Source organism: Medicago truncatula, chromosome 7 (assembly GCF_003473485.1).
Source record: "Medicago truncatula cultivar Jemalong A17 chromosome 7, MtrunA17r5.0-ANR, whole genome shotgun sequence".
In the NCBI taxonomy this organism is placed as follows: Eukaryota; Viridiplantae; Streptophyta; class Magnoliopsida; order Fabales; family Fabaceae; genus Medicago; species Medicago truncatula.
Window position 1 is genome coordinate 39,305,201 of NC_053048.1, and position 21,912 is coordinate 39,327,112.

At 31.1% G+C, this 21,912-nt stretch overlaps 3 protein-coding genes across 3 annotated transcripts; 2 read left to right on the forward strand and 1 right to left on the reverse strand.

The window, feature by feature from the left end:
* The first annotated feature begins 1,006 nt into the window (after positions 1-1,006).
* LOC11435739 (xanthosine methyltransferase 2) lies at positions 1,007-5,727 on the forward strand. Its single transcript, XM_039828271.1, has 2 exons — positions 1,007-1,422; positions 5,173-5,727. Exons 1-2 carry the CDS (start codon positions 1,030-1,032, stop codon positions 5,536-5,538), a joined length of 759 nt encoding a protein of 252 aa, XP_039684205.1. The 5' UTR covers positions 1,007-1,029; the 3' UTR covers positions 5,539-5,727.
* Positions 5,728-9,275: 3,548 nt separating this feature from the next.
* Positions 9,276-11,480, forward strand: LOC11442443 (probable caffeine synthase MTL2). The gene is made up of 4 exons (XM_003624481.3): positions 9,276-9,369; positions 9,711-10,118; positions 10,207-10,461; positions 10,873-11,480. Exons 1-4 carry the CDS (start codon positions 9,301-9,303, stop codon positions 11,236-11,238), a joined length of 1,098 nt encoding a protein of 365 aa, XP_003624529.1. The 5' UTR covers positions 9,276-9,300; the 3' UTR covers positions 11,239-11,480.
* A 3,863-nt stretch (positions 11,481-15,343) lies between these two features.
* On the reverse strand, positions 15,344-16,564 carry LOC25498962 (ethylene-responsive transcription factor LEP). Its single transcript, XM_013594015.3, has one exon. The coding sequence runs from the start codon at positions 16,435-16,437 to the stop codon at positions 15,589-15,591; it is 849 nt and encodes a 282-aa protein (XP_013449469.1). The 5' UTR covers positions 16,438-16,564; the 3' UTR covers positions 15,344-15,588.
* Positions 16,565-21,912: the final 5,348 nt, after the last annotated feature.

Here is a 21,912-nt window from a genome sequence, read left to right on the forward strand (position 1 = left end):
ATGTAAACTAAGTTTACATGAACCTACTTAAACTGATTACATGAACCTACTTAAACTGAATTTACATGAACTTACTTAAATTGAGTTAACATGAACCTACTTAAACTAAGTTTACATGAACCTACTTAAACTGAGTTTACATGAACCTACTTAAACTGATTTTACAAAATCGCAGAACTATGAATCGCAGAACAAGGAAAACACAAAATCAGAACTGAGAACCCATAACAAGAAAAACACAATCGATTGAAGAACAACACTTGCTAACCTGATTTGCTTCGAATTTTCTTTGAAATCATGAATGGACGTGAAAAAGTATGGTTTTGAAAATCTTCGTAGAACACAATCGATCGATTGGAGAATTATGGTTTTGGAAGAAGGGTTTTGGGGTGTAACCAAAAAAGAAGGAATAGGCTTTTTGAAAATCAAATTTTATGAAAGGGTAATCTTGTCATTTTGGGGTGCAACCATGATTAACTAGGGTGCAAGTAGAAAAACTCCAACTTTTATTAGTTTATCTATTATTCTTATTTGTTACATTTAAAACCACTCTTCCAAGCCTACCGCTACTTTGTTGCCGCCAACCGCTGCTTCAGACTTCCTCCAACGTAAACTATGAGTAATCTATTATCCTATCGGTCCATGAAATTGTAAAAACAAGCATTTTCTTATATTTAATTAAGTTTAAGGGTAAAATATTAAATTGATTTTAAAATCTCTCCTTTCCCTTTGTGAACCAAACCTATTTTTAATTAAAATTTCTCCCCTCCCATCACCTCTCCTCCATTAAAATACATACTCTCTTCTCCCTCCGTTGAACCAAACGGACCCTTACAGACAAAACATAAACAAACTAAAATTAGAGATGAGGTGTATGAGGTGTTCAAATCCGTTGAAATACCACAACCTTTATCATCCCAACTATACTTTTGAGAAAATATCATGTATTTTCCTTTTGAACACCATGTCTATTAAATACTATGTATGTAATATTCCCCTCTAATCAATTTTGTGCAGAGGAAAGTGATAATGCAAGTGCATACCATACTTGAAGAAAATATGATATCGATAGTGTCCAACAAGAGTTTAACTAAGAGTTGTTGGAAAATAGCCGAATTAGGTTGCTCTTCAGAACCAAATTCACTAATGTCCATCTCTAATATCTTGAACATCATCAATAAAACTAGTTTGAAGTTAAACAATGGGATATCACCTGTATTTCAAATTTATCTCAATGATTTATTTGAAAATGATTTCAATACCATCTTCAAGTTACTTCCTGATTTCTACCAACAAAAAAAAGGAGAGAATGTTGAAGAATGTTTCATAGGTGCAACACCAGGAAACTTTTATGGAAGGCTCTTTTCAAATAATTACATCGACTTTTTTCATTCCTCTTACAGTCTCCATTGGCTATCTCAGGTTAGCAGCCTCAAACCCCAATCTGAAACCTTTAAATCATATTATGATACTCGCTCTGTCCCGTATTAAGTGACTTAGTTTAACCTTATTTATTATTCAGATAACATACTTTGATAATATTTTACTACTAATCTAATTTGGATGAGTTAGTTTAACTTCTTCAAAAAATATTTTACTACTAATATATAAAAACAAATGAAAACATATAAGATATTATTGGATTTGTCTGAATGACTATTTAGAAAATTATAATTTAAATTTAGAAAATAGTTTATAACATATGCAAAAAAATTAGATTAAAATATGCTTTTGGTCCCTACAAATATAGCAAGTTTGGGTTTTGATCCTTGGTAATTTTTTTTAAAAAAATGTCCCTGCAAATTTTTTTGTTTTTTAAAATAGTCCCTGAGTACACTTTCTTGCTGATTTGAATCATTTTTGCTTATGTGGCAGATGTTGAGTATGCAAAGTTGACCATGTGGCAAAAATGTAGCATTTCCCTAATTTTAAACATTTTATAAATCATTTTATTAAAAACAAAATTAGTTTTTCAAATTTAAAAAAACACATTTAATTATTTTATTAAATCATTTATTAAGAACATGATTTTTATTAATGAGTTAGAATAAAATTAGTTTACAAGACCCATATCAGATTCCTTCTTTCTCCAGCCATTCCTAGGAAACGAAAACAACACTACAACGGTAGGGTCGGATTGGCTTTCATGGCTGCAGGAAAATGTGGAAAGGTTCCAGATCTGCTATAGTAACCTTGTTTTTGCTCAACTTTCATCATCCTCTAAAAAGCCCCAAATTAAGGAAATACGGAAACTAGATTTGAACCTAAATTAGGTTTTTTGATAGATATGAAACATGGGATTTATGTTAAAGGTTGTTGACACTCAAGACATCTTGTTGCTTGTGGTATTTGATTGTCGTAGGTTGATTGTGTTCAACTATGGAGGTTTTATTTTTCTATCGATTGCTGTTGTGTTTTTATCTTGCCCATAACCATATTCAATTACTCTACCTTAGTGTCAGGTCTAAAACTTTTGCTAACAAAGGAGCAAGCTTTCGTTTGCTTCCTCTTATTGTTTCAAACAATTCTATTATTGTGAGATGATGAGATTTAGATTCGTTTTTGATAAATTTTAGAGTTTGGGCTGTGTCAGTGAGTGATTTTTGATGGTTGAAGAGGCAGATAGAGACGATTATGATGGTGGAGAATGAAGGCGGCATTGCTGGCGGCTGCGGTTTAAAGTTGATGAAGTGTTTGAGAACTGATAGAATGAGATGAATTTTTTGGTTGAAAAATTTATGGGTTGGTTGAAGATGATGAATATGAAGTTGAACAGATGAATGTGATGTTGAAGATGTGATTTTGTTTTGTTGAAAAATAAATAAAAATAATTTAGTTATTATTAATTGATTTATGAAATGTTTAAAAAATAATGAAATGCAATGTGGTTGACTTTGCATAGTCATCATCTGCCACATAGGCAAAAATTAAACAAATCAGCAAGAAAGTAGACCCAATGACTATTTTAAAAAACAAAAAAATTTACAGGGACATTTTTTTAATTTTTTATTTACCAAGGACCAAAACCCAAATTCGCTATATTTGCAGGGACCAAAATCATATTTTAACAAAAAAATTAATTTTATTTGATAATCTTTTGTGCTATATGCCGCAAATAAGTTGTTTATCCAAACTAGAGACGAATCCATTCAAAGGCTATGTGTGGCTAAAGCCACACATCCAATTCCCCTATTTTTTATTTTATTTTAGAGACATAATATGATAAAGAACTAGATGATGACATGATATGATAGTAACATGACAAATACCTATCAGATCTCATGTTTGGTTAATACATGATAAAAAATGATAGCATTATTTAATCATATCAAATGTTTGATGCATACTTGATTTAAGTTATGTATTTAAGTCGTTAAGTTAATATAGACATAGTTGCTCATTTGTCAATGAAAGCAGACATATTTATGTCTAGTAGTAGTTTTGAATTGTATGCCTGTTTGTATTGCTGGTGCTATTTCGAATGATATGTAATGAGTTGATTCTCTTCAAAAACATATGCAATAGGTCTCTTTGCATGTAGACATAATTTTATCTATAAGAAAAATGTACAAACATATATATATATATATATATATATATATATATATATATATATATATATATATATATATATGTTTGTTATATATATATATATATTTTGGTCTAGTATGTACAAACAATTTAACTATATTAAAGCTGATTCCTTTATGACATTTAGGCCCCGAAAGGTTTGGCCAAGAATGGAGAACCACTAAACAAGGGAAATATTTACATATCAAGTACAAGTCCTCCATCAGTCTATGAAGCATATTTTAAGTAATTTGAAAGAGATTTCAAGTATTTTCTAAAGTCACGTTTTGCGGAATTAACATCGGATGGGATGATGGCATTAACATTTGTTGGCAGAGAAACAACTATCACTTCTTCTCAAGGGGCAATTGTTATGGTACTCAATGAGATGGTCCAAGAGGTAATGATGAGATTTGATAATAAATGAGAAATAATTATAATACTACCACTCAACGGTAGGTATGACAATGGAGTGGGGTTGGGACGGGTTTTACCTTCCCTATCCCTATCCTCTATTTTCATATACTTATCTGTTATCCAACCCATATTCAACGAGGATGAGAAATTAAATCTCATCCCTAATGAGTTTGGGTATTTCCGCCCCATCCCTGTCCGCGCAGTGAATCAATTTTTTTTTTAATAAAAAAAAGTTTTTTTAAGCTTCAATGATAATATTTTATTGCATTGTCCAACAATTTACATTCATTTTAACATTTCCTTAACGAATAATTCGGTTGCTCCTTTAACTATCAATAAAAGTTCTTATATCATGACAATTAATAAACCAAATAACATGGCATATCATTATCAACCCCCTCAACAAAAACAAAAATATGACATTTCTACATTCGGGTAGGGTTTGGGTATGGGTTCGGGGTGGGTACATATATCCCCGTTACCCGTTCCGTACCCGTATTTTGAAATCGGGAAAAATCCAAACCCATACGCCCCAAACCCAGTCAAATCGGGGTTGGTTTGGGTAGGTACCCATGGGCACGAGTTTCATTGCCATGCCTACTCAACGGTTCAAAATAAAAATCTTAACTGTCATACACGTCTATCGATATTTACAGGGTCCTGCAAGATAAAAAAATTATATATAAAAATTTAATATTGGAAATTGTGAATTTATAATTTTAAAAAGTTAAAAATTTATCTTTTCAATGTAACATTTATTTTTTAATTTCACTTTTAGATCCTTATCTTATGCCCTTAGAGCACAAGTTAACATTTTCCTTTTTTTTTTATCAACGTAGTCTCATGTAATATGTTTGATCAATAATTACATATACTATCGTAACAAAAATATAGAAATGACACAAAAATTGGGAAAATAATGACAAAAGTTATTATAGTTAGATAAATGTTAACTTGTGCCCTTTAAGGGCACACGTTAAAAAACTCCTTATAGAAATATACGCATCAAAAGTCGGGCAATCAACTTCTTAAAAGTTAAATTATCATATTTTTTAATGCAAATTGCTCATTTTGGGTTCCTTAATATGTGCCCTAAGGGCACAAGTTAACATCACCCTAAAAAAAATAAGCCTTGGCTTTAGCTTGTGATTTACCTTTTGTATTAAGATTCCTTATAATTTATAGGGTTTGGTTGAAGAAGCAAAATTGGACTTGTTTAATTTGCCTGTATATCATCCAACCATAGAGGAAGTGAAACAAGTGATCGAGGCAGAAGCATCTTTTACCCTTCAAACATTGAATACTTTTAAAATTGGTTGTGATGCAAACCTACAAGATGATATTGTTGATTATGTTGAAGATAGCAAAATGAGAGGGGAATTCATAGCCAAGTATCACAGAGCTGTTTATGAACCTCTTTTAATAGCCGGGTTTGGAGAAAACATCATGGATGAATTGTTCTCAAGGTTTGCAAAGCTGATAGCTCAACTCATTGAGATAGAGACATTGGAGTTTACTAATATTGTATTGTTCATGACCAAGAATCCTTGAAGATGGTAAGGTGAAGGTTGTACTAAAATCCAAGAAGAATATCATTAATATGAATAAAATTTAGAATAAGATGGTAAAATAAGGTTGCCATAGTTTGATGATGTTTGTCCTTTTGATTCTCGTATTGTCTTCTTTTGTATTATTTGGTTTATATTATGTTGTACTAATTAATAGACATTTCTTTGACTACATCCTACTCTTACTTGTGTTTGGGGTTTAACCCATCACTAATACATGCTTTAAACGGGGTTAGATTAGATATAAGGATACAAATACATGGTTAGTAACACTGCCAAAATTAAGGTGTGTATGTGTGGCATCAATAGCGGATCCAGTACACTGGATCAAGAGGTTCGAACTTTATAAGGTCAGCTTATAACTATAGTTATATATGGTGGGTTTAGCATGGGAAAGGATTCTTGTTTTCCACCATAGGAAAGTTAATGTTAGCCATTAGATCAAATAGAGAACTATAGACCCTCAACACTAGATTATTTTGTCATCATCTTCCACCTTCATCTCTCTCAACATTTTCAGTTTTTTTTTTTTTGGAAACATTTTCAGAAATTAAAACTTAATAATCCAGAAATCAAATAAAAATCAAACAACTTAACAAAAAAAAATTCTTCCAATGAAAAATAAATTTTCATGCGTTGAACTTATCAAATGAAAATCAAACAACTTAAAAAATTCTTTTTCCTGCGTTGAACTAGCCTAGGAGATCCAAATTTTTAATTATTTCTTTAATCTGGAAAATGAAAAATAATTAGAGAGAAGAATGCAGATAATTTTCAATCAAGAAACAACAACAACATACATCATCACACCACATAAAGCATATTCCTCAAAATCCTTTCAAACTCATCATCACTCCAAATTTCCCACACATTCAATTTCTTCAACTCCCATAACAAATCAAATTACCTTGTTTTACCTTCTTTTATTGTGAGATTCAAGTTAAAAGAATAAAATCAAATTAAGGATAAAATAATAAGAAGATTAGATTATTAGAAACAAAAGTGGTAAAATATAGAATGGGGTTTTGTTAGAAAGATAGTGAATGAAGAATAAGAAGATGATTAAAGAATTAAGAATTGAAGAAAAGAGTTTGGTATTTTTCATCTGTCAATTAGGGTGAAAATAATTAAAGAGATGGTTGTTCATAACATGTTCGTAACATGGTTTTAACATGATTTGGATTTGATTTTGATGTGAAGGGAAGGAGAGTTGGGACAACCATTTTGATGGTGTTGCTGGTGGTGGGTTGGTTGGTATGAAGGAGAGATGGTAGTGGAAGATAGTGACAAAATAATATAATGTTGAGGGTGTATAGTTCTCTACTTGATCTAATGGCTAACATTAACTTTCCCATGGTGGGAAACAAGTATCATTTCCCATACTAAACCCCACCGTTATATATACAATAAAACAACAAAAACAACAACAACTAGCAATAGAGAATCACAATTTTGAAAAGAAAATCAGAAGCACGTTTTATTCTTGTAAATTATTAAATATTTTTGTAAGGTGGCAAATAGGAAACATAGGCTTTGTCTAATATATACGAAAGTAAAATGCTCTTCCACCATACACAAGTGTCTTTTTTAACATTGGATTAATAAATTATAACATATCTTATTTGATTTAATCGTAAAATTTATTAATCCAACAGTGGAAACTAAATTTATTGTCTACTTTGTGCATTATAGAAAAGACGAGAAATACAAACACTATAACGTAAAGTAACATAATAGAATTCAACTATCACAAGTACTTATGGTTGAACATGCAGTGACCGTACTTGGTGTGATGTTAATAACTTTAGTTGGGTGAGAAAAAAAATACAACTATAACTTGACAATTTGTATCGTTTATATGAAGAGATTAATGTCATCTATTTTTTTTCCAAGAGTATTCATGTTATCTATTGATCCTTACTTGATACCAGCATAAAAATAATTTTTGTTTTATCTACCGATTTTTCTTTTATATAAATTTCCATTGTAATTATTTGTAGGGTTTAGTTGAAGAAGAAAAAGTGGACTTGTTTAATTTGCCCCTCTATCATCCTACTATAGAGGAAATTAAACAAGAGGTTGAGACAGAAGGATCTTTTACCCTTCAAACATTGAAGACTTTTAAAATCGGTTTGGATGCAAACCTACAAGAAGATATTGTTGATCACGTCGTTGATAGTAAAATGAGAGTAGAGTTCATAGCCAAGTATGACAGAGCTTTTTTGGAATCTATTTTAATAGCTCAGTTTGGTGAAGATATCATGGATGAATTGTTCTCAAGGTTTGCAAAGCAAATCGCACAATTCATGGAGTTAAAGTCACCATATGTTTTCAATATTACGTTGTTTATGACCAAGTGTCGTTAAAGAAGGTCGATGAATGTTGCAACATTAATAATATGATATTAGGATAAAATATATTTCCCAGGCATCAAAGAATAAGAAATAAGAATACTACATGGTTACAAGTGTTGGTCCAAGTGAAAATTCTCTCAATGTCGGAGAATATCTTAGTAAAATTTAACATTTTATGTTCATTTAATAAATGATGTATGTGGTCTATATTAAAGATCACATACATCATTTATTGAATGAATCTAAAATATCAATTTTTTTTTTTATAATAATGACCTGATGATATATTTAATAAATTTCAATGTGAAATCATTGGAATGTTAATGTCAATGTGAAATCTCTATAATATATCAATTATTGATTTATTTATTTATTTTTTCTCGTAAATAAATGTTTCAATTTGACCATTCATTTTGAAAATGTTTTTCTAACTAGATCATTTCCATCAAGTGATTACCATAGGTTTCACCACTATATATCAATATAAAACAGAGAGAGAAACATGTTCAAAGTGCATTCCTTATATGAGAGTAGGCTTAACTATGATGACTAACTCAAGAAATGATCACCCTCACAAATACGCCACATTAATACAAGACATCAATGATCTTCGTCATTTTTATTATATATAGTGGTATTTTGTTGTGCAACTAACTGCCTTCATTTTTATTTTATTTTTGAGTAACTAACTGCCCTCGTTAAAAAAAACTCATTAAATGTAGTCCAAATACCTTTTTTTTAAGAGGAATCTATTCCAATTACTATTTTTTTTTTTAAAAGTCTATTCCAAATACTTAATATCTCATTTAACGATAAATAGATCGATTGATCATAGTATGTATATTTTAAGATTAAATATGTTTCTGATCTTATTATATATACTAACTTTTTATTTTAGTAACAAAAAATGGTGTTTAAAAAATTTATAGGGACTAAAAGTTAAAGAAATTTTTTAGACAAATTAAAACAAAAAATGAGTGTATTCTTAAAGACCAAAAACATATTTAATCTTTGATTTTATTCTACTCAATCTCTCACTTTTTGAAAATTCAAACAAATCCAAAATTATATGAACCATTTTGACAATTTTAGATGGATCCTATAAAAGGACAAACAAAATCTAATGAGTGATGAATATGAACACTAACGTATGTTTAGCAAAAAGAATGAATGAATGGAAAAGAAAACACTTACGTATGTGATGAATATGAACAGTGTAGCTAGCAATAACGAACGGAAAAGAAACTATCACGATCTGGTTCTTATCCTTTTGATACTATTCCTTAATCATACTAAAGCTAAATAGTGGTTATATATCTTGTATAAATATGTACCACTTCACTTGCCTCATCATTCATTACATATAGTTGTGGTCTTTTTCATAGCAATTAATGGAGCGAGTTCTTCGTATGAAGGGTGGTGTGGGAGAAACAAGCTATGTAAATAACTCATTAATTCCGGTATTATCATCTTCTTTTCGATCTTTTCCGCAACACAACCACCACTACATTAACATAAGTACTTTTTTTTTAATTCACAAATTTGACATTAAAATGTGGTTGTTGTGTACGAATTCAATAATGCGTATACAAATTGTGTATTTTGCTTCTTTTATTTGAGTTTGTGCTCTATTCTTTTATTTATGTTTTAAGTTATGGAAGGCTAATCCTCCTATTTATGTTTTCTTCACGTTAGCTCTCCTATTTCTCCTCCTTGGTCAGTGTTTGTTTGGTCCACGCATAACTACACACCAATATTATTCAATATATATGAAATAATGACCAAAACTAATTTTGTGCAGAAAAAAGCAATAATGAAGGTGAAAACTTTACTTGATGAGAACTTGAAAATGATGATATCGGACACAACTTTTAATAGTTGTTGGAAAGTAGTCGATTTAGGTTGTTCTTCAGGACCAAATGCACTTTTGGTTGTCTCAAATATCATGAAAGTCATTGATAAAATTAGCTTAAGCTTAAACCATGAGCTACCAGCATTCCAAATTTACCTCAATGATCTATATGAAAATGATTTCAATACCATCTTGAAGTTACTACCTGATTTCCACCAAAGCATACAACAAGAAAGAGGAGAGAATCATGGACCATGCTTCATAAATGCAACACCAGGGAGCTTCTATGGAAGACTGTTTCCCAATAATTACATAGATTTTTTTCATTCTTCCTATTGTGTCCATTGGCTATCACAAGTAAGTAGCACCAAACCAAATATTATTTTACTAAGATTAATATTTATACATTTAATTTATCTTGTTTTATATTTTAATGGTATATTAGGCACCAAAATATTCAACCAAGAAAGCAGAACCACTCATCAAGGGTAATATCTGCATAACAAGAATGAGCCCTCCATCAGTGTATGAGGTATATGTTGAGCAATTTGGAAGAGATTTCAAGAATTTTCTAAGGTCACGCTCCGATGAACTAGCTATGCATGGTGTGATGGTACTAACTTTAATTGGGAGAGAAAAAAATGGTGAAATTACTTCTTATGAGGCACTAGGCATGGTACTCGACGAGATGGTCCAAGAGGTAAATATGATTAATATATGTTTGATAATTAATCGGTATGAAAGCTTAATTAAACATTTGAAAATAAGACGCACTTATGAATAGTCTATATTTTTTAGATAACGATATGACAGATAATTATTGAAACTCACACATATAAGTGGAGAGATCGGGGTTTAAACCTAGATCATGATGTTCGGTTTAACAATTTCAAATTTTTTATCAATTAAGTTAGAACTTGTGGACTGGATAGAATCATTTAGTCATGTCATTTCCCTTTTTACAATTATCCTATTGCCAATTTGTATATTTGTTAATGTAGTATTTATGTTTTCTATTGATCATCATATTATTGTATGATCTAGATACCGGAATAAAAATAATGTTTTGTTTTAACTTATGATTTGCCTTTTCTATAAAATTACCTTGTAGGGTTTAGTTGAAGAAGCAAAATTGGACATGTTTAATTTGCCTCTATATCATCCTACTATAGAGGAAGTGAAACAAATGATCGAGGCAGAAGGATCTTTTACCCTTCAAACACTGAAGACATTTAAAATCGGTTGGGATGCAAACCTACAAGAAGATATTGTTGATTATGTCGTTGATAGCAATATGAGAGGAGAGTTCATAGCCAAGTATCACAGAGCTTGTTTTGAATCTCTTTTAATAGCTGAGTTTGGTGAAAATGTCATGGATGAATTATTCTCAAGGTTTGCAAAGCTAATTGCACAATTCATTGAGATAAAGTCACCAGATTTTTTCAATATTGTGTTGTTTATGAATAAGTGTCCTTAAACAAGGTCGATGGATATTGCAACATTAATATGAATTAGAATAAGGGATAAAGATATTTCCCAGGCATCAAAGAATAAGGAATAAAAGTACTACTTGGTTAGGTAAGTGTTGTCCAAGTGAAAATTCTCTCAATGTTGGAGAATATCTTATTCAACAAGAAAGATTTCAATGTGAAATCATTAGAATGTGAATGTCAATGTGAAATCCGTTATACTTATTTTCATCTCCTTCAACATATTTGGAGGCAGCTTCACATAGCACACTTTTCTACATTATATTTTCAGCCGTATGGAGAATTGTGAGGTGTTATTTTGTCACTTGATAGGAATAACCTAATTTGTGAAACATTTTTTTTAGACTAAATTCAAACATATAATACGCTAAGACTAAAACAAAATATAATTATTCTTTTATATAAAATTAATATTTTGAGAAAGAAAGATGTATTCCCTCAATGTGCGGAATTCTACTAAAAAAAATTAGGCAAATTTTTATTTACCCACCATCAACAAAAAGTGGATAGAATTTCCCTAAAAAGTAAAAAAAAGTAGGTAGAGTTATCCATATAAAATTTAAATTAATCAAAATCATTCATTTAATTTCAACGACGTTAATTACTTTCATTATTTATTTATTTATTAAGATTGATATCTTTCTTTTTCTTCAAGAGTCTACTCCCTCCGTCCCTATATGTAAACACCCTTTTATTAGAGACAAATGATGTTTACATATAGAGACGGATGAAGTACAAGACAATTAATTCAGTTATTTTAAAGTTAGTGTGCCAACTTTTTCAACAAAGTGAAATAAATTACACACTTATTTTTTGACAAGACACTATATATAGATTGAGAGAGACATTTCTAGCCAAACTTCTCCGATCCAAAATTATAATACACTATAAAATTATATGTAAAAATAATACAATGACAGAAGTATGCCCGCATACGATCGCTCGCACGCTCAGGCGCACACATACATGTGTGTGTCCTTATTTGCGCATAATTATATAAATTAACATATATGTTTCCTTGCTTCAAAAAAACATATCTACTCGATATGAGGGGGGCCCACACTACTTGATGATCTGTTATTTAATTTTGCAAGTTCTATAAAAATTATAAGTACGTTCACAACTTGAAGGGTTCCAAGAAAGAATTCCCATCAAAACATTTTGCATAAAATCTTTTAGGGTAATATCTTTGTAGATGGAGGGTTTTCTTCAGACAAAAGTTCTTTGATTAGACCATAAACCCTTGATTCATCTTCACTTAAGTTAGCAGGATTCACAAAAAAGCTTGCCACATAAATTCTTGGGTCAATTTTTTTCGATAGGATTCAACGATATACACTTACAAATTTATCGTTTGTGATAAGCTGCAACACGATAAAAAAAAAACTGATGAAACTATTCACAAACTTTCAATGCATAAGAAATCACTTATTTATATTTTTACCTGTAGAAGGTCCCCGATATTTACAACAAGAGCTCCGTGTACTGAAGGAACGTCGACCCATCACCTCATGCAGAACTTGAAGACCACCAAGTTGGTCTTGGAGAAGTAGTGTCATGACGTTACTATCTGTGTGCTTGTTGGTACCCATGGTTAGTTCAGACTCAGAACAAGATAGATAATAATGTCCTTGAATGAACGGTCCTTCGGCACATGTCAAATTTTTTAAATATGAAGAAGTCTCCGGTCCTAGTGCCTTGGACAACAGTTCAAATATTTTCATTCCCATATCCTTAATTTTCTGAGAGTATTGAATCATAATGTCCCTGCAACTAGACAATCAGCTTATCAATAACTATATCTTACATAATATGTTATGATTAGGATTGCTTTCTTTCTTTTTCTTCAGGAGTCTATAAGACAACTAATTCAGTTATTTTGTAGAATAGTATGTCAACTTCTTCAACAGAATGAAATAAATTACACACTTATATTTTGACGAGACGCCATATATAAAGTGAGAGAGACATATCTAGCCAAACTTCTCCGATCACAAATTATAATATACAAAGAAATTATATGTAAAATAATATAAGGACACAAAGTACGCATACGACCGCTCGCACGCTCACACACGCACGTTTGCGCATAATGTTTCCTTTAGGGATGGGAATAGATCAGGCCGACCTACAAGGGCCTATAGCCTAGCCTACGACAGACCATGTCAGACCAGACTTTTTTCTTAAATAGAGAAGGCCTAGGCTTTTTTAGAAGCCTATTTAGCTTAAAAGGTCAGGCCGGAGGCCATTCAAAAAGCCTCTTAGGCCCATTAGGCCGACCTATTTAAGTAAATATGGATAATTTTATTTAGGCTTAATTGCACTTTTGGACCCCTAACTAATTTAAGTACAAAACATCCCCCTATGTTTTGATTCTTTGGCAGTTTTGGACCTCCAGTCCATTGTTGACTCGGTCAATGCTGACGTAGCACCCTAAGTGAGGTGCCACGTGTCAATTTTTTTTTTTTTTGCCTTAGGGGTCCAAAACTGTCAAAGAATCAAAACATAGGGGGTTGTTTTGTATTTAAATTAGTTAGGGGTCCATAACCGCAACTTTTTGAAAGATAGGGGTCCAAAAGTGCAATTAAGCCTTTTATTTATTATTATATTATATTTTACACTTTGAATTAAAATAAAAATATGTTAACTGTTTCAGTAATTCAAGCTTATATTTATATGTATTATTATAAACTAGAATTGAAATCTGATACAATATATAGTCAAATTCCCTAAAAATTCATGTTGATTATCAAAAGAGAGTTAAATCTAATTGATATATTTGTTCACTAGTCTATTTAAACTTAGATCACATTGCTTATTTAAAAATGTTCATATAAAACAGGCTTTTAAACAGGCTAGCAGACCGTATCAGGCTTTCAGAAGGTCAGACTCAAGCCTAAAAAGTAAGCCTATGACAGGTCGCATGCCAGACTTTGGCCTTCAAAAGAATTAGCAAACGAAGCTCAGGCCTTGCAAAGCCTAGCTCGACCTAACATATTCCCATCCCTAGTTTCCTTCACTACTCAACAGAGGGGGTCCCACAATATTTGATGTTTTGTTATTTAATTTTGCAAGCTCTACAAAAATCAAAAGTATGCTCACAACTCGAAGGGCTCCAAGAAAGAATTCCCATCAAGGCCTTTTGCATTAAATATGTCAAAGGTCTCCATTTTTTAGGCGATTTAGCAGAATAGCAGTTGATACTATGCAATTTTTGTCACGTGGCGCTAATGTCTTATCTATTAATTAAAAAAAAAACAATTTGAAAATTTTTAATTTTTTCTGAATTAAAAAATCTGAAAATATATTTAATGAATTAAAAAAACCAGAAAAATGACTTTATACTACCAGGGGAGTAATCAATAACGTTAAATCAGACATCTTTAATGTTCCTCCATAAAATTTTACTTTTACTCCCTTTCAATATGATATTTTTGCAGATTGATCAATATGACATTTTTTAATGAATAGATTTTATCTGAATCACGAAACTTATAATTTTTTTTCTCAGTATTTTTACTCAATTTTGACGGGCTTATGAGAATATGGAGAGGCGAGAATATCAAGTTTCTTTTGCTCAACGATAGTTTGACAGTGACAATTAGGCTACCCATGAGTAATTTACCCCAACCAATACACATTAGTCACATAAGCACATATTCATGAACTATCTTGTCCCCACAAATAAATTGTTCATTTTCATTGGTTGGTGGGTAAATTACCCACCATTCTTCAAAGGTAATTTAGAAAAAACCTAGTTTGACTATTAATCATCTCTATCCTCTGTTTTTCGCACCCCCTACATTTCCAATTATCAAATTTAGGGAAACCATAAATATGTGATTTTTTTTTTTTTGAAATATTAAGTTAGAGATAGCTAGTTGTATTTAAATCATGGAAAAAGATAGATAAACACCTTTTTTTCATACACCTCTTATTTTATGTATAGGAACTCTTAAATAATTTATACCATTTCAAAGTATACTTTAAAAAAATAAAAGAATTTAGTAGCGATAATGGTAGCATAAACAACTTTTTGTCGAGGTAAGCCATAGACCACTTGACCAAAAGAGAGACAGAAAACACTTTTGACTAAAACTCACAGCAGCATAAACATTGCACTTTACATTACATAATATGTTACACAAATTAAAACATCAACAACAAAATCTCATGCCTCTAACGTAAGACAATTTCCCCATATATTCGCGAAATATGTCCACAAACAGTTTACACATTCCACGACATGACAAATGAAAACAAAAATACAGACACTCTCACACAAAAAAACATATAAATTCTCTCAACCATGAAAATGAAAGAGTACATAATTTATCTCAGAAGAAAAATGAAGAGCTCCCAAAATCAAAAGTACCATTCACAGAACCTGCCATAATATTATTCTCTGCACCTCCCATATTTGTTCCCAACATTTGATTATTATAACAATCTTCTGATGCATTCTGCTCCCATGATGAATAAAAATAACCATGATCGCCTCCGTTGAATACTGAATCACCTGGACTATAACAGGCAGAGCTAGTAATATCCGGTGGCAACGGAGGAAGCTCAACATTGTCGTTGTTAAAATAGGAATTTCCATTATTATTAATGTTATTAATACCAGCCTCCAATGTATCAAGAGGAACTTGATGAGGAAGACTGTATTTATTGAAATAATTATTATCATTTCCCTCACCGTAACCGTAACTCCCAGAGGAAGTTATGATTGAAACCGGGTCGATAGACAACCCCGGGTTTTGTTGAATAGGAACGGGTTCAGGTTGAAGAACAAAAGAAAGGTCGTAAAAACTTTGAGGTTGTTGTTGTTGTTGTTGTTGGTCAGGTGAGAGGATTGGAGTAACAGAAGAACCAGGAGGGGTATCATGGTAAACAAAATTGGTACGAGCACGTGAGCCACGCATGCCACGTGCGGCTCTGTCGTAAGCTAAAGCTGCTTCTTCAGCAGTGTCGAATGTTCCTAACCAGTGTCTTTCTTTTGTTGAAGGATCGCGTATCTCTGCTGCGTATCTTCCCCATGGTCTTCTTCGTACTCCTAGGTATCTTCCTCCCCATGCTGTTTGTTGCTGCTGCTGTTGTTGTTCTTGTGTCGTTGTTGTTGTTGTCGTCGTTGTTTCGCTGCTTGTTGATATTGTTTGTTTCTTCTTTCCTTTCAAAGGACTCATTGTAATGTGAGAAGTTATTGTGTGATTGAGAAACAAGAAAATGGCATGTAATGCAAGAGTTTTTGAAGTGGTTTTGTAACTGTTGTTTTGTGATGTTTCCTTTCTCTTTCGTTGGTTTGTTTTTTGTTGTGGGAATTTGCATGTGAATCCATGGTTTAAATAAGAGAGACTCTGGTTTTTTGAATTCTCCTTTTTACCCTTGTGATTTTGTTTTTTCCATCACTACCCCTCTTAGAATGAGTGTTTTTTAGAGGTTCTCAGAATGAGTGTTGACACGTGCTGTTTTTTTGTTTATTTATCCACAACGAGAATACACCTTCTAGTCACTGTTATAAACAAAAATCTACATTTTTTATTTGTTGAATAAATGATATATGTGATCAATAATATAGACCGTATAAGACCATGTCCAATAAATCATTGACTGAGAGATTAATCATTGTTAAACAATGTGTTAATTCAATCTACAAGATGAGATGATTATAAAAGTAGAATGTAAGCTTTTTCATAATTATCTGCATCACTGGTCTCATAATAATTGAGTAATCTAATATATCAGAAAAGGGAAAAGAACTATCAAGGGTACTGAGCAACAGAATCCATCACTGACTCTTCAAATATTTTATCACGTAAAACTATATACTATTTTTCATTTAAGTAATTTTAATTTTTTATTTATAATTATAAGTCCATGTATTTCTTCTACCCTTTGTAAGGAATGGCTATTAGTTTTGCATGAGAGATGAGTTTCAAATGATGGGAGAAATTAGGGATATGTAAAATATATATGATATGATGATTGTTATTTATGGAGAAGAAATATAATTAATATAAATAATTAGTGGGTGGCATAATTAGAGATCAAAATGGCCCACGATAAGCATGTTCTCTTAGATACCCCATTTCATGATTATTCCCCAATCAAATTAGTTCTGCATAGTTTTGAATTAGTTAAACTTAAATAAACTTCAACATTGTGTCCATAATGGGGAATAAGCCCCATATAGTCCAAAGTTGCTGCATGTGACTTTTCTATCAAATCATGGGATTGTACATGAACGAGGAACTAATCACACACAATCTATTAAGATATAGAATATCTATATATAATTTTATTTTATCTCCTCATTAAATTTGATTATGATCATTTCAAAGGAAAAAGGTTCATATGAATTGCACATTCTGATGATCATTACAGGTGAGAGGAGCTCCATGACTTTTTTTTAATGATTAGGCTATAAACTAAGATCTTTTAGAATAAACTACTTAGATTGATCATTAGTAATTATGTGGGTGATATGTCCAATCTGCTCATTGCTCTTCATTTGGCTTCATGCTTGGCATGTATATACTATATTTTCGTTAATCTTGCATTTATACTCTATTGTAATTCTTGAGTGAAACAATTTTTTATTAAACTTTATTTATATCAGAATTAAACATCATGTTACTATGGGGTCTTGTCTCTGAGAAACGGAGGGTTAATACCCCTAAAAAATTTACCCAATCATACACAACTAATTAATATGATTTTTTTGACTGGAAATAGTTAATTGATATTATTTTTTTTGAAGGATGGAAATAATTAATTGATTGTAAGTTAGAAAAATCAATCATTTTAATGGATATATAAGATGACAATAAATTCATTCCTCATGAATTTCGGTTACACTAGTGTCATTTTTTTCTAGTCTTTTCCCCAAATTGATAAATCAGTTACGAAATAATTTACAGTATTAATTAACTTAATTCCTCTCTAGATTTATTTTTGTGGCCTAAGATATAGTGAAGGGTATGTGAGAGTGTAACTAGAATCGTACGTTTCAGGGAATTCAAGCAGTTTATATTATTGTCTAGGTTTAACTTATATAACCTTTTTAATATAATAATAGGGTGTTTAAGGAATATAATTACTCACCCATGTGCGATTGCGACCAATTTGAGTCATAAAGTCAATGATAAGTTCCACAGTGTTCTCTTCTTTTTATCAACAAAAGTTCACTTTTTTAGTGTTCTTATTTAATTGGAAATATATTTTCATGGATGATTTTGGGAAGACCATGCCTAATTGCCTATCCATAAATTTTAATCGAAAAGGTGTACTACAAAGTCATCCTAAATTTTATGGTTTGATAATAGGCACATGAAAAAGCTTATTAATTATTACTTCTCCTACCCTAACTAAAAAAGAGCTTTGCCTAAAGATTAATAAGTTTTTTTATATATAATTGATAAGATCCAAGTATAATTGACATAAAGTTGTTAATTTAACAATGAAAGTGAAAATAGTTTATAAATAAAAAATATTTTTGTGAGAAGAAATTAACAAATATATATATACAATTTTATACAAATTTTTTTTTGAAAGGTCGTTTAACCATGAAGTTTTAAATTGTTTATTTCGAAAATGCATGCATAAAGTTGAAAAATACTTACTAAAACTTTTCCTAATAAGTTTAGAAAGGAAATCAAATCAGGCAAAGCCATGTTGGGCAGCATGTGAGAAAGACACATAGGGTGTACCTTTCTTGATGAAAACAATAACTAGCTAATTCTTAACTAACGCTAACGAAAATTAATTGCAGCACCTGGTAGTGGAACTTTGACCAAATGTCCCGTACCTAACAATGTTACTTACAAGAAGTAATTAGAAAATATAGTACATGAAAATAAAAGAAATCTATCAACATCTGATTGGTTCAAGTGGTAAGGAATTATAACGCTTTCAACAAGTAATTAAAAGTTGAAGTTTAATAAATATGTCAACATAATTTGTACCCGTGCAAACTAAATCAAACTCATTCTTGATTTTGACGGACAATCCCCATTTTGGAATGGTGCGCATCCGGGTTTTCTCCGATATTAAGATTTTCCAATGTTTTTTTTCTCTCTCACAATTTTGTCAATGTTTGTGTGTACATATATGCTTATTCCTTTCAATATAATATATAATATGATTTAATTTAATATAATTTAATTTAATTTCCTCGGTTGCTTGCTTAATAAGCAATTCTTAAAAACATATAGGAAACTTAATAATTGGCAAAACATGTACCATTTCCCTTTACTTCAATGTGCTAAGACTTAAGGTGAGTCACAATCATGCGTCATCATCAATCACCTTAGTTCCAAAGCAGTGAAAGTCCAATGCAATGATTTAGACCTGAAATGCTCTATTCTTAGATAGGGGAGTTCTTCGAATTCTTTTGTGTTGAGGATCAAAAACTTTAATTTGATTGTGTTCAAGATGCATAGTAAAACCATTTTCTAGTAATTGACTGAAATTGAGTATATATTTCTTCATGCTAGGAACATATAGCACACTTGTGATGATTGCCTTGTGACCATGCTTGCATATGATCAATACATTTCATACTCCCTATTATGGAATAGTTATGTTGTCTAAAAACCTAATCTTGGTTTTTCTAGAATCATCAAAACTGACAAGACATTTTTTTGTGAGTTGACATATGGTTTTAACAACCAGTGTCCAAATACCTAGCATTAATGCTTCCCAATTCATCATTGGTTGTTGCCATGAGAAGGATAAGCTCAGGTTTGGAACCATTTGAGCTTCACCATATGATTTACCTGAACCTCTTAGAACACTTTTGTATTTGCACTCATTCTTGAAATGGCCATATCTCTGATAAGTATTGTTGAACCAACGCCAGTTTTAGAACAATGTCTCTAAGGTTTTGATGATAATATGTATGAAAAATAATTTAATACTCTAATGTATGTTTAAGTATGTAGGACCATATAATTAAATTCTGACTTCAAAGTCAAATTTTTTGTTCTAACATATCAAGCTTTGAACGCAAGGGAAAACATTTTGGTACTTAAGAGAAGCATTAAAAACTTCTGAAGACTTGGTAGATGATCTAAAGAAAGGTCAACATAAAGTAAAAGCTCTCATCATAAGATGTCTTGAAGACTCTGAGATGAACATGTTTTGAAGGAAGCAAGTTCTGATGGACACATCAACAATATAGGTGGCTCTTGAAATGGCCATATCTCTGACAAGTATTGTTGAACCAACGCCAGTTTTAGAACAATGTCTCTAAGGTTTTGATGATAATATGTATGAAAAATAATTTAATACTCTAATGTATGTTTAAGTATGTAAAACCATATAATTAAATTCTGACTTCAAAGTCAAATTTTTTGTTCTGACATATCAAGCTTTGAACGCAAGGGAAAACATTTTGGTACTTAAGAGAAGCATTAAAAACTTCTGAAGACTTAGTAGATGATCTAAAGAAAGGTCAACATAAAGTAAAAGCTCTCATCATAAGATGTCTTGAAGACTCTGAGATGAACATGTTTTGAAGGAAGCAAGTTATGATGGACACATCAACAATATAGGTGGCTCTGACTAGTTTTGTCTTCTTTTGAAGAAATGTCGCTTCCAAAGTTATACTAATAGTATTGTTTGTCTTCTTTAATCATGTGCAGAAACAAACAAAGAACTTTAATGACAAAGAGAATGTAACAGGTGATTCCATAAGAAACAAAGGATATTCCTAGTACAATTCAACGACATTATCCATTTGAAGCAAAGTTTTCAAATCTGAATCAAAACTTCTCAAGAAAGAATTTGATGAGTTATCAATCTTCAAACAAGGACTCTTTTGTGTGGTCTTCATATTTTTGAATAAAAAATTTCAAAAATGATTAAGTCCTTTTTATTTACTCAAATCTTTAGGCCTTTTAAATTGTTAGGACTTAACTAATTTCATATTAAGACTTAACTGCTGCCAAAAAAACAGGTTCTTTCTTTGTCCTTAGTAGCCTTGTTTTGATTTTTCATGACATGTAACATTACCTTTAGTGGAAAGTCTTTTATTCAATAATTTCAACGTAGAGAAACCTTCATCACATTTATAAGCTTCGTATTTTTTGTGGTGGTTGAAATTTGAACCCAAACATTACATATATTATACATTATTCGTACCAACTGAGATACTTATAATATACTATATGATGGAGGGACAAGTAAATTTAATTAAGTCTGCTTTTTGCAAGCCCAAGTTGATGAAACTACGATAATTCTTTATAAAAGAAAGGTGGTAAAAAAGGATAATTGGTACTTTCCATAGGGATTTGGACTTGAGTATTAATCAGACTCACATTATTTGTCTTCTGCATTGGCACGTAGTTGTGCGTGTCCAAATATTTTCTAATTGTCCCACATCCGCAAAATAAGATAGTCGTAGTCAATCATTTCGCATAAAATACATATATTAAAGGTGTAAACATGGAACAATGAAACTTTTCACATAAATATATGGTGGAGTTTATGTGTTGGCTATTTTTTTTTTTTTTGAATGATTAAATGTGAACTACTCCATTAGTCTTACGTTGATTTAAATTTTGGACTAAGTCTCATTTATCCTTACAAAATTAGTTTGTAAGATGATAATACGAGTCATTTTCCACTTATAAACATTTGTAAGGGGATCTAACGAAGTT